This window comes from Colobus angolensis, unplaced genomic scaffold (genome assembly GCF_000951035.1).
Source record: "Colobus angolensis palliatus isolate OR3802 unplaced genomic scaffold, Cang.pa_1.0 Scaffold70, whole genome shotgun sequence".
NCBI classification, from domain to species: Eukaryota; Metazoa; Chordata; class Mammalia; order Primates; family Cercopithecidae; genus Colobus; species Colobus angolensis.
The window spans coordinates 6,971,736-6,986,740 of NW_012120710.1; the positions used below are offsets into that span (position 1 = coordinate 6,971,736).

Below are 15,005 nucleotides of genomic sequence, written 5' to 3' on the forward strand. Positions count from 1 at the left end.
AACGCTGGTGGATCACTTGACGTCAGGAGTTTGAGACCAGCCTGGCCTACATGGTGAAACCCCGTCTCTATTAAAAATACAAAAATTAGCCAGGCACAGTGGTGTGTGCCTGTAATCCCAGCTATTCCGGAGGCTGAGGCAGGAGAATGGCGTAAACCCGGGAGGCGGAGCTTGCAGTGAGCTGAGATTCGGCCACTGCACTCCAGCCCGGGCAACAGAGCGAGACTCCGTCTCAAAAAAAAAAAAAAAAAATTAACATTGTAAATGTGATATAAACTATCTCCATCTCTCCCATCTCCTCCCCAAAGCAATCTAAACATTCTCACAGAGTTCAAATAAAGGTATTACATGTATAGCTAACAATGTAAACAAGTCAAAAATCATGGCAACTTACTTAATACCTAAGAATCAAAATGTGCTTATTGTTTATCTGTGAAGGGATAAGAGTGTTGAGAGAGTAGGTTATTGGCAACTTGGTTTTGAACTCTTAAAACCAGTGACTAGGCCAGGCGCAGTGGCTCACGTCTGTAATCCCAGCACTTTGGGAGGTCGAGGCGGGTGGATAACCTGAGGTCGGGAGTTCGAGACCAGCCTGACCAACAACGTGGAGAAACCCCATCTCTACTAAAAATACAAAATTAGCTGGGCCTGGTGGCACATGCCTATAATCCCAGCTACTAGGGAGGCTGAGAAAGGAGAATCGCTTGAACCTGGGAGGTGGAGGTTGCAGTGAGTTGAGATCGTGCCACTGCACTCCAGCCTGGGTTGACAGAGCAACACTCTGTCTCAAAAAAAAAACAAAAACCAAAAAAAAACTTTAGAGGTCAAAGATCAGTTAATTTCGTAATTAACAGAAGGCTAGTAATGTTTCTGTTAATGCGTATCTAGACACTATTTTAGTGGATTGCTCACATCACATCTTTAAGCAATTTGAGACTATATGGGTCTGGGTATAGAACACATCATAGTTTTTTGGTTTTTTTAAATTCAGTGTTTTCTAACCTTACAAATGTTAAATGCTAAAGGCTATAAAGGAGCTGACTCACCTGGTCTTGGTCCTCTAGGAGGAAAACCAGGTCGTTCTCTAGGTCGTTGTTCACGCACACGAGGTGGCTGAGACTGAACTTCTGGTTTAGCTTCAACTCTTGGCTAAAATAGAAAGAAAAAAAAAATTATAAAAAACACTCTACAGGAGAAAAACCAACCAAAGCAACTAACAAGTCACTAGCAGACAAAACAGCAGTTTTAAGTTTAGAATGTTTTTAACATAGTGTCCTATGTATGAGAAAAATAAATTTTTATCAAGATATTCTGTACCAATCTAGGACTGTAGGTAGCTTTTGTTTTCCCACTTAATTCTGTGTAACTCACAATAAGCTGCTTTTTACAGTCACATTTTTTCATTAAAGTTATATTAACACTGAAATAGCATAAAAGGTATTGCTACCAAAAAAAAAAATCACAAAAATGCAAGATGAACCACTCCATGTAAATACATAAACAAAATTAAAAGCTATCTTCATCTTAGACAAGAATACATAACACATAATTTCTAAAAATCTAGTTTGCTATCCTTTAAATATAACAGTGCTCAGTAGTACTGCCTAAATCTCTGCCCATAATCTTAAAATCAATATTTTTATAGTTCAAAGTATAAAAATTAGCTTGCTCTAACACCTAAAACTGCTACCTTTAAGTTTAAAATGCATATTAAAAAAATGACAAACTTATAGAAACTTGTATGTAGCATATCAAATAGTTAAAAGTCCTTTAGCTTCCTACTGTTCTTCCTTATGAGAAAAATATGCATCTGAAGTATTGGCCCCAACGATTTTCCTTAACTAGGGAGTTGGGAGTAATAGGACAATTTAAGGTGCCTCCCAAAAGCTTCTGCCAACTGCTGAATTAAACATATAATTATTCTTAAAACAAAATTACATTGGCATCTGCTATTACCTTTTCCTCAAGACAACAGCATTTTCAGTATTCCCAACCTCTTCAGACCTTCTACTACCCAAATATTTATAGTCCAAGGAGAGACAAATATATGAACCTACAAAGGATGCTGAAAACACCCAAGAGAGTATGGAGAACATGTCCCCAACTCAGAAAGCTAGCAATTTCAGTCCCATCTTTAAAGATGGTCATCTTCCTGTAATCCCAGCACAAGGCCAAGCCGGGCGGATCACCTGAGGTCAGGAGTTTGAGACCAGCCTGCCCAAAATGGCGAAACCTAGTCTCTACTAAAAATACAAAAAATTAGCTGGGCATGGTGGCAGGCACCTGTATTCCCAGCTACTTGGGAGGCTGAGGCAGGAGAATCGCTTGAACCCGGGAGGCAGAGGTTGCAGTTAGCCAAGATCACACCACTGCACTCCAGCCTGGGCAACAAGAGTGAAGCTCCTTCTCAAAGAAAATAAATAAATAAATAAATAACTGGTCATCTCTGAGGATCTCAGTCTATGCAGTGACACAAACTCTTTAATCATTTATATAACAGATATTGTAATTTACAAGGACAAATTTTGACACAAAATGCTTCTTTCAAAAATGACAATTTAATGTAAATGATTTCAGCCACCGTAACCGAAAGGAATATTAACTCCTATGCTAACAGTTTAACCAGGTTTGCCTGCCTCTTCCTAAATTCTGTTTTCCTCTATGTCAATGTCCTATTTCCCTCAAGATGAAGTTGCTTACCATATTCTGGAATTCTACTAGTTACAAAATGAATATTTTTAACTCTCTCCAGGTTTTGTTGTTGTTATTTATATGTATTTACTCCTATAAGGTCTGTATCTTTTTTTTTTTAGAGAGAGACAGTCTTACTCTATTGCCCAGGCTGGAGTGCAGAGGCACAATCATAGCTCACTGTAACCTCAAATTCCTGGGCTCAAGTGATCCTCCTGCCTCAGCCTCCCAAGTAGCTGAGACTACAGGCACACTAGTGCCCAAGACCCATATCTTAACTAACTTTTACATCACCCAAAGAACCAAGCACAGTGCTATTAGACGTAGATGTTCAGTAACTATTGGCTCATTTAAATTGAATTACATTTTTAGTTCTCTGACCCAAAACATGCAGGATAATGTTCTATGTCTGACAAGGATATGTAAGTGACAGCCCTGAGACCACTGCTATCTGTATTTGGGGTTTAATTCTATACAGTAATTTGATGCAAAATGTGATGCTGGAAAAGGCAGTTATTTAGAAACTTCAACTAAGGGGGTCTAAAAGCATACTTCAGTATGAATGTAAACAGAATTAGAAAATAAATGTGCAGTGTCAAAGTTTAATAAAAAGAGTGTATTACTGGCAATTATAAAAATAATAAATGTACCTTTATTACAAAATTTAAGAAAAACCTTAGACTCATCCAATCCAAATGTTATCAAAGAACTTGAGGCCCTGGTCTTGACTGATTTAAATTCTTTTCAGAACAGATTATCAAAACACGAGTAACCACAAGTAGCAAAATAAAGTTCTTCCTTATTCTTTAAGGACGAAAATTAAAGCAGATAAAGTTAAATATTAATAATTTCCAACATCTTACAAATAATTCATGCCATTGATTTAGGAATCTGACTTTAAGTAGGTATTTGATGATGCCAATTTAAGAAAAATACAAGAACAAAAAGCTAACACTGTCTCCTTCAGTAACTGATTGACATATGTTAACTAAGCCAGCTGCATCCTTGTAATTCTTCAGGTCTCCAGTTTCATGATTAAAACTAGTTGTTCTGAACAGGTAAAATGGCCAATATGCCACACAGTAGAGGGCCTTAAAATTAATTCCATGCAACCAGAAAGTATGATCAAATGACAAACACACAAATGAAGGTCAAACAGAATATCAAGTAAGTAAAGAACCATCAAATCAAGTCAATAAAAGCAGGTATAACCACAAATAATAAGCCCTTCAATTAAACATAAGTTCTTCAGGTGAACTAGTAAATTTCCAGACAAAATCTTTTATTCAAGAAATTAACTTACCTACTTCTAAGTTAATGCCTACCAATATCCTGGAATTAATTTCCTTTTATCAATAATCTATGTTCAAAGTACAAGGAAATGAATACTACACAAAAGCAACAAACTAAAATTGGATTATTAAATCAAGTAGAAATATCATGAATCCATTTCAAGTATAGCCTAAAGAGATTAGAAGTTTTTTAAAGTTTAAATTCTAAACATTTAAAATTTTTGTTTTATTAAAGGGGTGGCATAGGAAATACAACTTCATTTCCTACACCTTGAAGACTAACTTCAAAAATACACACTTAAGGAAAATTACTTAAGATAAATATGAAGGTATTTTTCTGGGCAAGAGGCTAAGATTTAATCAGGCATATCTTAAGAGTCCTCTCTGATATAAATACAGGTAAGATACACGACTCTCCACACCAAGGTGCTGGAGAACTGCATAAGGTCTACATGAGGCTGGGCGCAGTGGCTCACGCCTGTAATCCCTGCCCTTTGGGAGGCCAACGCTGGTGGATCACTTGACGTCAGGAGTTTGAGACCAGCCTGGCCTACATGGTGAAACCCCGTCTCTTAAAAATACAAAAATTAGCCAGGCGTAGTGGCGGGCACCTATAATCCCAGCTATTCGGGAGGCTGAAGCAGGAGAATCACTTGAGTTGGGCCGGTGGAGGTGGCAGGGAGCCGAGATAGTGCCACTGACACTGCCACTGCACTCCAGCCTGGACGACAGAGCAAGACCCTGTCTCAGAAAAATAAACATTTACATGAGCCACATATGGACTAGTGTCCAACTGCATGACTTCAAAGCCCACCCCTACTATGTACATAAATGTCTGTGAGTTACTCTAGACCTCAATTTTTCTGTCTCTAAAATAGAAATAATAGTACCCACAGGTGGTTGTGAGAATTCACTGAGAAGGAATAAAAAGTGCTTCACACAATGCTTGGCACATATCAAAGGCATAAGCACAAGCTATTTTAACTTTTAACTGTTTAAACTCTCTGAAATAAAATAATCCAAAGGTTCCAAATCCAAATCTGACAGGAAATGAAGATTCCAAAAGAAGGGCCGAAAGTCATTTATTGGGTCTTCAGATGGGTTGAAAAGCACAAACAATACTGCACAAACTAATTTCCTCTGTTAAGATGGAACTCTGGGTGACCATCTTACATAAGGGTAACCATGTATTTCCTGAATATCCAAATGTAAAAAAAAAGTATCATGGGCGTATTCTACTTTTATGTAGCTGATTACCTGTCCCCACACCAGAACAACCAAAAATTACTTTTAAAACCTCAAAATTTCACTGTTTAGAATGTATAAAAGATATATTTATACACTAACATTTTAAACATAAATTTTCTAGTGGAATGAAGCTTAATGCAAAGTGTAGGGAAAAAAATTGGACACCCTTTATATGCTGATAAACTTAATTATAATTTAGTTCATTCTAAACTAAATCTAACAAACTTCTTAGGTAGGCAGTGTCTTATTTTCACATTTTTGAAAGCTCTGAAATGGGTAAGATGACAAACAGACAAAAAGCAGAATACTAGAATGATCAGTTAAGGTGAACACTACAGTCATAAGTTGGTACAGGCTTCAATTAAGTGGTGTGAACCACTTACACACCGAGAGCTTAGGCAGCGTATGTTAAAAAGTTCCCTGGTTTTTTTGTTTGTTTGTTTAAAAAAAAAAAGATTCTTTATTACGCCACACTACTTTGTGCCTCTCCGAATTTCTTACCTAAAATATTTTTGCTAAATAGAATTTGAAGCTTTTGAAAAAGGAACATTTCTTTTTGTTATTTTAAGAAGCCTTTTAAATGACAATATTATATATTGGTAAACACCAACTTAATCTGTATTTCACACACCCAAACCCCAAATACCACCTATGTAGATGATGAATGGAGATTTGACATTTAAAGTGGGTGCACTGACATACAATACAAGTTTTTTGTATATTTAATCCATAATTTCTGATTGACTCATTTTTAAAAGTACTTAAAAAATAAGCATTTGGCAATGTAACAAGGATACAATCCAATGTGTTCACAGATTGGTTACCTGTGAGACTGGTGCTTTAACATGGGGTGGAATTCCAGAGGAAGAAACAGTACCACTAGGAGGCAGGTTTTTACTGGTCACTGAAGCCCAGGAGAAAGCCTGCAGGAAATGCAACAAACCTAGACTACTAATCATGGAAAACCACCAACATTCCTATAGGGAAACTTCCAAATATATATTTTCTTTTCATTTCTAAACTATTGCTCTATATTGGAAGACTCCTAAAAGAAAGGCACACAGACACATGCCAGTCTATATGCCAGCTTTCAAAATCTCATTATGCAAGCTTATTTGTAACTGTTTTGTCTGACTACTAAATAAAACCACAAGCAAGTTCCTACATACTCTAAGTAGATGAGCAAGTGGCAAACAAAACCACTAACAAACATGCTAGAAAAGCCCGAACCTAACAGAAACAATTTATTTCCCCTTTGGGGTAAGATAGGGTGTGTGATGGTGTTAAGGGGAGAGGGAAGGATAGGAAAGAAGAGAGTATTAGCTGGAAACTCTGACATTCACAAATTGAACAAAGAATCTCCTCCTATCACTACCCAAATATACTTTAACCTTTGGCTTTGAAGAAAGATAAAAGAAGTTTCAGGTAGGCTTACATGATACACTAAGGATGTCACTCATCTTTCCAAGATAGTTTAATTGGTGTAGAAAGGAAACTGATCCCATTTAAACCACAAACAACAGGTATCTCTTCTTTTAATTACAGACCAACTTGTTTAAGTTGGGAAACTGCATGATTCCTGGTGTATCTGTGCTCAGAGAATTTAATACAGAATGAAAGAACAACTGACAGCTCTATATATGGATCCAAATAATTTCATATAAGTTACTAAACAATGCATACACACAAGGATTCATCTTAAGTTATAAATTTCAGTCTCAGAGGGGTATTTTGCGGGGCAGGGAAACAATAACATTTTCTGAGATAACAAAAAAAAACCCCACAGCTTCTTTCATATACATAAAGTAATATACTAAACAATTTAACATAATAGAAAAAGGTCATACTTCATTAACAGCACCAAATTTGAACATGTGATGTTGTAAGTCTAAAGAGTTCTTTGATCTAACCTTTGGTGGTTCTTGTGGCAGAGAAACAGGTTCTGCCGGAGGAGGAGTAGTAGATTTCTCCTCTAATTCTTCTAAGTTCTTCTCCTCCACTTGTGGTTTTAGCTCTTCAGTCTTTGTTTCAGATTCTGGTTCAGGTTCAGGTTCATGAGAGGATTCTTCCAAAGGCTCCTCTATGCCATTACTACAATAAAATATTTAGTTCACTTTTTAGTAGGAGTTCAAGACAAAATTCAATTTCTCTCTAATCCAATAGGTATAACTAGTGATATGGCAATAACCTGTTCTAGATCTACAAAGTATTCAAAGCAAAATTCCAAAAAGAACTATAAAACAGAAGGAATAATACTCTCAAGTAGCAGTTCTTTAACCCCACCATTTTAAAACTGAATTACTCAGAATGTTTACTTTAATGCTAATTATAAACCTTATCTTTTATAAAAATAAAATGCTTACTCTGTGTTGTCTTAAACACTCCACATTATCAGTAAGGAACCACTATTTTGGTGCAAGCGATGTTCAATTTTTGGATTAAATAAAACAATTCTTTCCAAATTTGCATATATACAATAGGTACTCAAATACTGACCTAATAGGTGGCTTTACCGAGAATTTACTTCCAACAATAATTCTAGGAACAAAAACCACCTTGCTGACATAGTTCAGACCAAATTTAACCTTGCAAATACTATTCTTACGTCACAGGGTGAGCTTCATAGTAACCACTGTTAGCATTTTCTTGTACAGGTTCAGGAGATGGTTGTCTTTCTTCTTGCTCCTCTTCTACTTCATCTTCTGATTCTGACAATACATAAAACAACACATCTTTTTTAAAGAGGCTTCACAATTTCTAACGAACATATTTTTAACATGTTTAAGGAAGTGGTATGATAGCAAAAAAGAAAATCTGACAATTTTCTTTCTTTCTTTCTTTTTTTGAGATGGAGTCTTGCTCTGTTGCCCAGGCTGGAGTGCAGTGGTGTGATCTTGGCTCACTGCAACCTCCGCCTTCCGGGTTCAAACGATTCTCTGGCCTCAGCCTCTTGAGTAGCTGGGGTTACGGGTATGCACCATCACACCCAGCTAATTTTTTGTTTGTTTTTTTTTTAAAGTAGAGATGGGGTTTTCACTGTGTTGGCCAGGCTGGTCCCAAACTCCTGGCCTCAAGTGATCCACCCACCTTGGCCTTCCAAAACACTGGGATTCTGGGGGTAAGCCACCTTGCTCGGCCCCACAAAAATTTTTTTTTTGTTTTTTTTAACAAAGGCATTCAACTGCAATATCCCCTGTTCTCTCAAAAACTGGAGAGCAAGGATGAAGTTTAATATTTGTTGTATTCTATTAGAAAAAAAAAATCTTTTCGTAAAAGGAAAAAAATTGTATTAAAGCCACAATTTAGCTTCCTTCGTCACATCTATTTAATAGAGCAATAATGATAAAGAAACTAACCACTGTACATCAATGGAAGATCAATTAAATAATTATGGCACAGCCACAACATAGACAGCCAACAAAGACATACTACATTAAAAAAAAGGAAGCTTTGAGTCAGTGTAATTCCACATTTATAAAAATACATGCTGCTAAGAATAGAATCCAAAAACCTTCTCCAATAGGTACCAAACTTGGTTATCTACAGAGGATGAGACTGAGGGAAACCTTTTTTCTTGACATCCAAATTTTGTATAATCTCAAACAATGGACATCTTTTTATAACGACAACAACAACAAAACCACAAAAAAAGGATGTTTGACTCAGTTACAATAAAGAAGCAAATTTCCGTAAACGTCATACTTATAGAAATTAGTCCATAAAGAGTACCAACAGAACCCTTCTATCTTCATATCTTCAAAGTAACCTCACCTTCATCAAGTTCAGGTTCAGAATCACCAAACACTTCATCTTCATAACGAAACATATCATTGTGAACATAAAATTTATTTGGAACAGATCCCTATAGGAAACAACATTTATTCCATAAATACCCAGAAATCTGGTATTATAAAAAAGAGCAAATTACATGGCATACACAATTTCTCATTTTAATACTAGAAATCTGGACTCAATATAATTTTCCAATGCTGAACATGCTATGATGTTTACATAAAATAAAAAGGTCACTCAAATACAACAGTAAAACTCGCAATTACTTTTGCACCAACCTAGAACTCAAGAAACAGCTATTTAATAGAAAAGAAACCAACAGAACTTTTCTATTTTGTTTTCAAATGTAACCTTTCAAATATACCAATATAGTTTTTGTATTAATGTAATCTTAATCATCCATTTACAAGCTTATATCAGTATTTGACTTATAATTCCAAATAGTCAAAGCATACGTACACACACACACACACACACACACTCACTCAAACAACAGGTCAAACACAAATTCTTCAAAAATAGCAATATGCAAATCTAAATTTATTAGAAACCCTTTGGACACTTCAAACCAACTAGCAACAGCCAAATTCAACCATATAGATGAAAACCAAATGAAATGAGAAACTTACTTCAGGAGCCAGAACAAAGGTTTGCATAAACTTCCTTTCTGGTTGTCCACTGTTAGACAGCAAACCCATGACTTGGACAACTACTCCATCACTCAAGGTTGCATGAGCATCCACATGACGAATTTTAGTATGACATTCACTGAAGTTCAGAGATAACACTTTGTGGTGTATATCCTTTATTAGGGAGGGAGGGAAAAATATAAACTCTTGTGATACTGCATTACCTACACAACACTATTACCTACCCTCATTGATTTCCTTACAACTCCACAGTATTAACTACTTAATCTTCCTGACTGAACTGAATCCACTGACCATGCTATGCATCACTGCCAGACTGATGCTCCTAAAGAAGAAATCACAATAGCTCTCTGATATTGTGCAGTAATCTGGGCTTTACACAGCTTTCTCCCACTTTTCTGTAGTAAGTATTTAGTCGTTCTCATATGTTGTCTGTTCCTTGAACTTACACATAATTTTACTGTGTGTTTGCTGATGCTATTTTTTGTCTACTTGTAATTCCTTATTTGGTAAGGCCAAATCTTATAGTCTCACATCCTCTACACAAAGTCTTCCTTCCCTGTTAGGTCATAGGAAACATATGTTTCTGGGCATTCCTATAGCATAGGGTTTAGCTCAGATTTGTATAAACTTAATACACTGTCTTAAATATCTCATGTATAAAATACATCAATGATATAAAACATACTGTTTTCTCCTTTGTAGCCATTGCAGTATAACACCATGTTTCACACAAAAATGATGTTTAAGAACTCAAAGCATGTTTGACAATTATTGTCAAACTGAACAACTACTGACAATTTATGTTGACAATTACTGTCAAACATAAATTTCAGTTACCAATAACAATCATATTGAAAAAAAAAATCCATGGACAGAAGGCGGCTATTTTTTAAAATCTCCATCTTAACACAACATTTCTAAACTACATATGAAATTGATACTTACATTTTGGCCATAAACAGCTTCCTGGGGCTTTCCACTAGCATCTACTCCACCATGAACATAGGAAGAATTCCTGCCATAAAACCTGCAAAACCATAATTAATGATTAACACTGAATTGTCAAGAGAAGCCTAAGAGGCAGTAGAATTCTGGTGTGATAGACTAGGTTCCGGATCCGGCTCTGTCACTAGTTGTGTAATCTTGGACAGGTAAGTTACTTAAGGTCTTTAAGTTCAGTTTCCTTGGTTATAAAACAGGAACGGGAACTACTACATAGGGTCGTTGTAAGGATTAAATGAGTAATGCACATAGAATGCTCTTGGTTTATCTGGTACAGTAAGTAGACAATCATTAGATATTCACATCTAATTCTTATCATATCTATTTTTTGTTAAGTGGAAAAATCGGATATTTTTAACTATTTAGTACATTCTAAATACAGATGCTATAGTAACTGACACAGTTTTTCTCTTCAGATACAAAGATTCAGCTATCTAGATTTGTTTGGGAATCACAGTTTAATACTATATTCAGATCTCCAAATGATTACTAATTCTAAAGGCTTAAACTGTTTAGATTTAAAATAACTGAAACAATTCAGAGATAAAGTCTAAAATCCAAAATTACTTCAGCATCTAATTTCTTTTTAATATTTTTGTACTGTTCCTAAGTATGTGTAAATTAGTCTTTTATTGGCATTATCCAAAGCAATTAGAATTAGTATCTTTCTAAATTAAACTCAAAGACGTGAAGTTAATTTTTTCACAAAGAAAACGCAACTCCTATAGTAATAAAACATGTAAGAGCTTCCTTTATGCTAAGCAATATTTTTAGTGTATTATGTGTACTGATTGACTTAATTTCCTTAACAATCTCATGAAGTACTATTATCTAAATAAACAAGCTGCGGTTCAGAAGAAGTTAAATTAACTTCCCTAAGGTAATATACCTATCAAGTGGGGCACCCAAGATAAGAACCTAGTCTAACCTGAGAGTCCATGCTTTTAGCCACTACTCTTACTATTAAATTTACACTATTTTCTCTCATGTACTACTGGCAATCTTTCCTACAGAACAGTTTGGCTGTGTGTGTATCTGTGTGTATACACATGAAAAGTCTCAGAATGATCATATCTCTTTGATGCATTAATTCTTCCAGGAAAGTATCTAAGAAAATAACTAACTAGCAACGTGCACAAATAATGCATGTTTCAGGATATGTATTAGTGTTGCTTATCACAAGTAGAAAATTATAACAACTTGAATTTTCATTAAGAAAGAAACTGGTCAAATAAGCTAGGTCTAAAACAAGTCTGTTACTGTTTAAACATGATGGTGTAGGGCCTTATTGTTTTAAATTTTTTTTTTTTTTTTTGGTCACTAAACAGAAAACCCTGTATCATGAAAAGACCAAATTTCAGATATCAAAAGGCCCTATTAATTCTGTATCTTCCCCCAAACTCCCTCACATACACTGTCATCAAAAACATCTTTATTTTTACAATTGAACTGGGCCTGAATATTGGCTATGGTTAGCTTGTTTACTTATTGAGTGATCCTAGATGAATTACTAACCTCAACTGTCTAACAGATAAAAAGCTAATAAAAGTAACTTCACTTTAAGACTGTCATAAGGAATACATGAGATAATATACATATGTAAAGTAATTAAAAATGGAGTCTAGCAAACAGTAAATATAAAAATGCCTTTTTGAATAAAACAGATTACACGTTATGTTCAACAGAGCAAGACAAATTGCTACTAAAATGCTAATTAAGATGACCTACAGATAAAGGAGTTTAAGTCTTTTAAACAGCCTTTCTCACAGGAAGTGGCAATATATTTATCCTTAACCCATTTGGCCAGTGTGTTCTGCAATACTTACAAAGCGTAATTCTTGTAAGAGTTTCACCTATATTCTACTTGCTAAGATACACCAAGAACAAAAATTAAATACTACCCACAATATAAATCAATTTCACTTTGATCTCTGGAAAAAACAAGCCTACAGATGTCTACCTCTTGTTAAAACAGTAAATAAGGTTACTGCTGCTGTTTTACAAAGGAATACTATTTTACAGATTAGAAGAAATACAAATTTTCACAGTATCATCATTTAACTGATCCATTCCCCAACACTGGGATAACTTTAAAAAAAAGATTTAAGCTGCTGATTTCAAATTGCATATTGGAACCCATTAGTTGGTCAAACCCAAGATATGTTTTTTTTTTTTTTGAGATGAAGCCTCACTCTGTCACCCAGGCTGGAGTGCAGTGGCACAATCTCCGCTCACTGCAGCCTCCACCTCCCAGGTTCAAGCAATTCTCCCGACTCAGCCTCCTGAGTAGCTAGAACTACAGGCGCCTGCCACCACGCCCAGCTAACTTTTATATTTTCAGTAGAGACGAGGCTTCACTACGTTGGCCAGGCTGGTCTCAAACTCCTGACCTCAAGTGATCCACCTGCTCCGCCTCCCAAAGTGTTGGGATTGCATGTGTGAGGCGCTGAGTCCAGCCTCGTGTAAACTTTATATAGTTCTCCACCACCCACCCCCAAAGGCTTTTTTGTTTTTTTTAATGAAATAAAGACTGGGCTTGGTGGCTCATGCCTGTAATCCCAGTGTTTTGGGAAGGCAAGCTGCAAGCTGGGAGGATCGCTTGAGGCCAAGAGTTTGACGCCACAGAGGGCTATGATCACATCACTGCACTCCAGCCTGAGTGACAGAGCAAGACCATGACTCTAAAAGTAAAATACTAGAGTACATGTAAGTATGTGCATATATATATATATGAATGTGTTATGTACTAGAATATGACATAAAGTGTTTTGGTACTGTGAGATGCAGTCAAAAACACTTCTGCCATCAAATGAATAAAATATTGAATACAGTTTAGACATGTTTACAAACGTACTGTCAGATGAAACAGGAAATGCAAAACATATGTAGTAATATCTAAGAAAAAAATAGATAACAATACCAAATTATTTGTTTAAAATTTACCTGTGTAAATATTCTGGAGCTTTATTCAGCAAAGTATAATACTGCCTCACAAACTCCCGCCCTACAAGCAGCGGACTGGGCTTCTCCATAACCATTTCTTTGCTGCACAATGTCAAATGCTGAGGGAGCAAACACAAGAATAACTATTAAAAAGTCATCTTTGTCATCAACTACCAAGAAATAAATTTTCTTTTTAGCCAAATTTAGCAGTGGGGAGTTGTATACCTATTAGTGACGCTAATGTTAATAAGTTCTGATAACTCACTACCATCAGACTAACCTGAAATAAATTTTCTTAGCCACACAAATGAGACCAAAATTAATGCCACTATTAAAAAAGTAACTTACAACAAACAGCAAAACAATACATTCCTAACTACTATCCGTAAGGTAACCTCCAACATTTGTGTCTCCCTTTGTCTCTCTTTCTTGATTTCCCTACCCTTCAGTAGAGGAAAATAGCATCTTTGTTATTTCTTATTCCCAAGAGGTCCAATGCTGCCTCAGACTAAGTATAAGTCCTTCTATTCACAATGCCTTTTTCCTTTGGGGACCAAAATCGACTACATTCCTGGATTGCAGTGGTTTTATCCTAGGAAGCAAGACAGAGGGCACAAGTTAAGACTCAGAGATAACACTCATAGCAAAGCGCCATGACTTGTGTTTTTGTATTCTCTTTCCTTCTGGGAATTAATTTCACCATTTTCAAAATAGTAACAATGATTAATCACCAGCTATAACTTCAGTACTTAGAGATAATCATTTTTTACCTTTGATATTATGTCTCTCTAATCTTTCTTTCCACTAATTAAGCATCTAACTACATGAGATGCTGTTTATAATAAATGAAATACTCTGGTGAACAAGATAAGTTTCTAACCCTCGAGGAGTTTATAGTCTGTCAAGAAATATAAACAAGCAAAAACTGGTGCTATGATAATGTGCCTCAAAGTTAAAACTAACAAGAACAACTAGCACGAAATAAAAACAATTTCTTTTTTGTCTTGTGAGACAGGGTCTCGCTCTGTCACCTAGGCTGGAGTGTAGTGGTGCAATCATGGCTCACTACAGCTTCAACTGCCAGGCTCAGGCTCAGGCTCAGGCTCAGGCTCAAGCGATCCTCCCACCTCAACCTCCTGAGTAGCTGGGACTATAAGCACGCACCACCATACCTAGCTAATTTTTAAAAATTTTTTAACTTTTATTTTTAGCAGAGACGAGGTCTTGCTATAATGCCCTGACTGGTCTCGAACTCCTGGCCTCAAGTGATCCTCCCACTTCAGCCTCCCGAAGTGCTGGGATTACAGGTGTGAGCCACAAACAAAACTTCTCATCATTTGCTGTAAGAATATAGTCCCCAGATCCTCCCACTTCAGCCTCCTGA

General features: G+C 36.0%; 1 protein-coding gene across 2 annotated transcripts in view; it reads right to left on the reverse strand.

Annotated features, from left to right (window-relative positions):
* G3BP2 (GTPase activating protein (SH3 domain) binding protein 2) overlaps positions 1–15,005 on the reverse strand; it is a 30,710-nt gene that overhangs the window by 5,224 nt on the left and 10,481 nt on the right. For both annotated transcript variants that reach the window (XM_011927201.1, XM_011927202.1), the window contains 8 exons: positions 13,622–13,740; positions 10,622–10,703; positions 9,653–9,826; positions 9,003–9,093; positions 7,837–7,939; positions 7,142–7,322; positions 6,056–6,154; positions 1,047–1,149 (listed from right to left, as the gene is read on the reverse strand). In XM_011927201.1, the coding sequence (XP_011782591.1) occupies positions 1,047–1,149; positions 6,056–6,154; positions 7,142–7,322; positions 7,837–7,939; positions 9,003–9,093; positions 9,653–9,826; positions 10,622–10,703; positions 13,622–13,716 (928 nt within the window). In that variant the 5' untranslated portion in view covers positions 13,717–13,740. The remainder of the gene's footprint in view (positions 1–1,046; positions 1,150–6,055; positions 6,155–7,141; positions 7,323–7,836; positions 7,940–9,002; positions 9,094–9,652; positions 9,827–10,621; positions 10,704–13,621; positions 13,741–15,005) is intronic.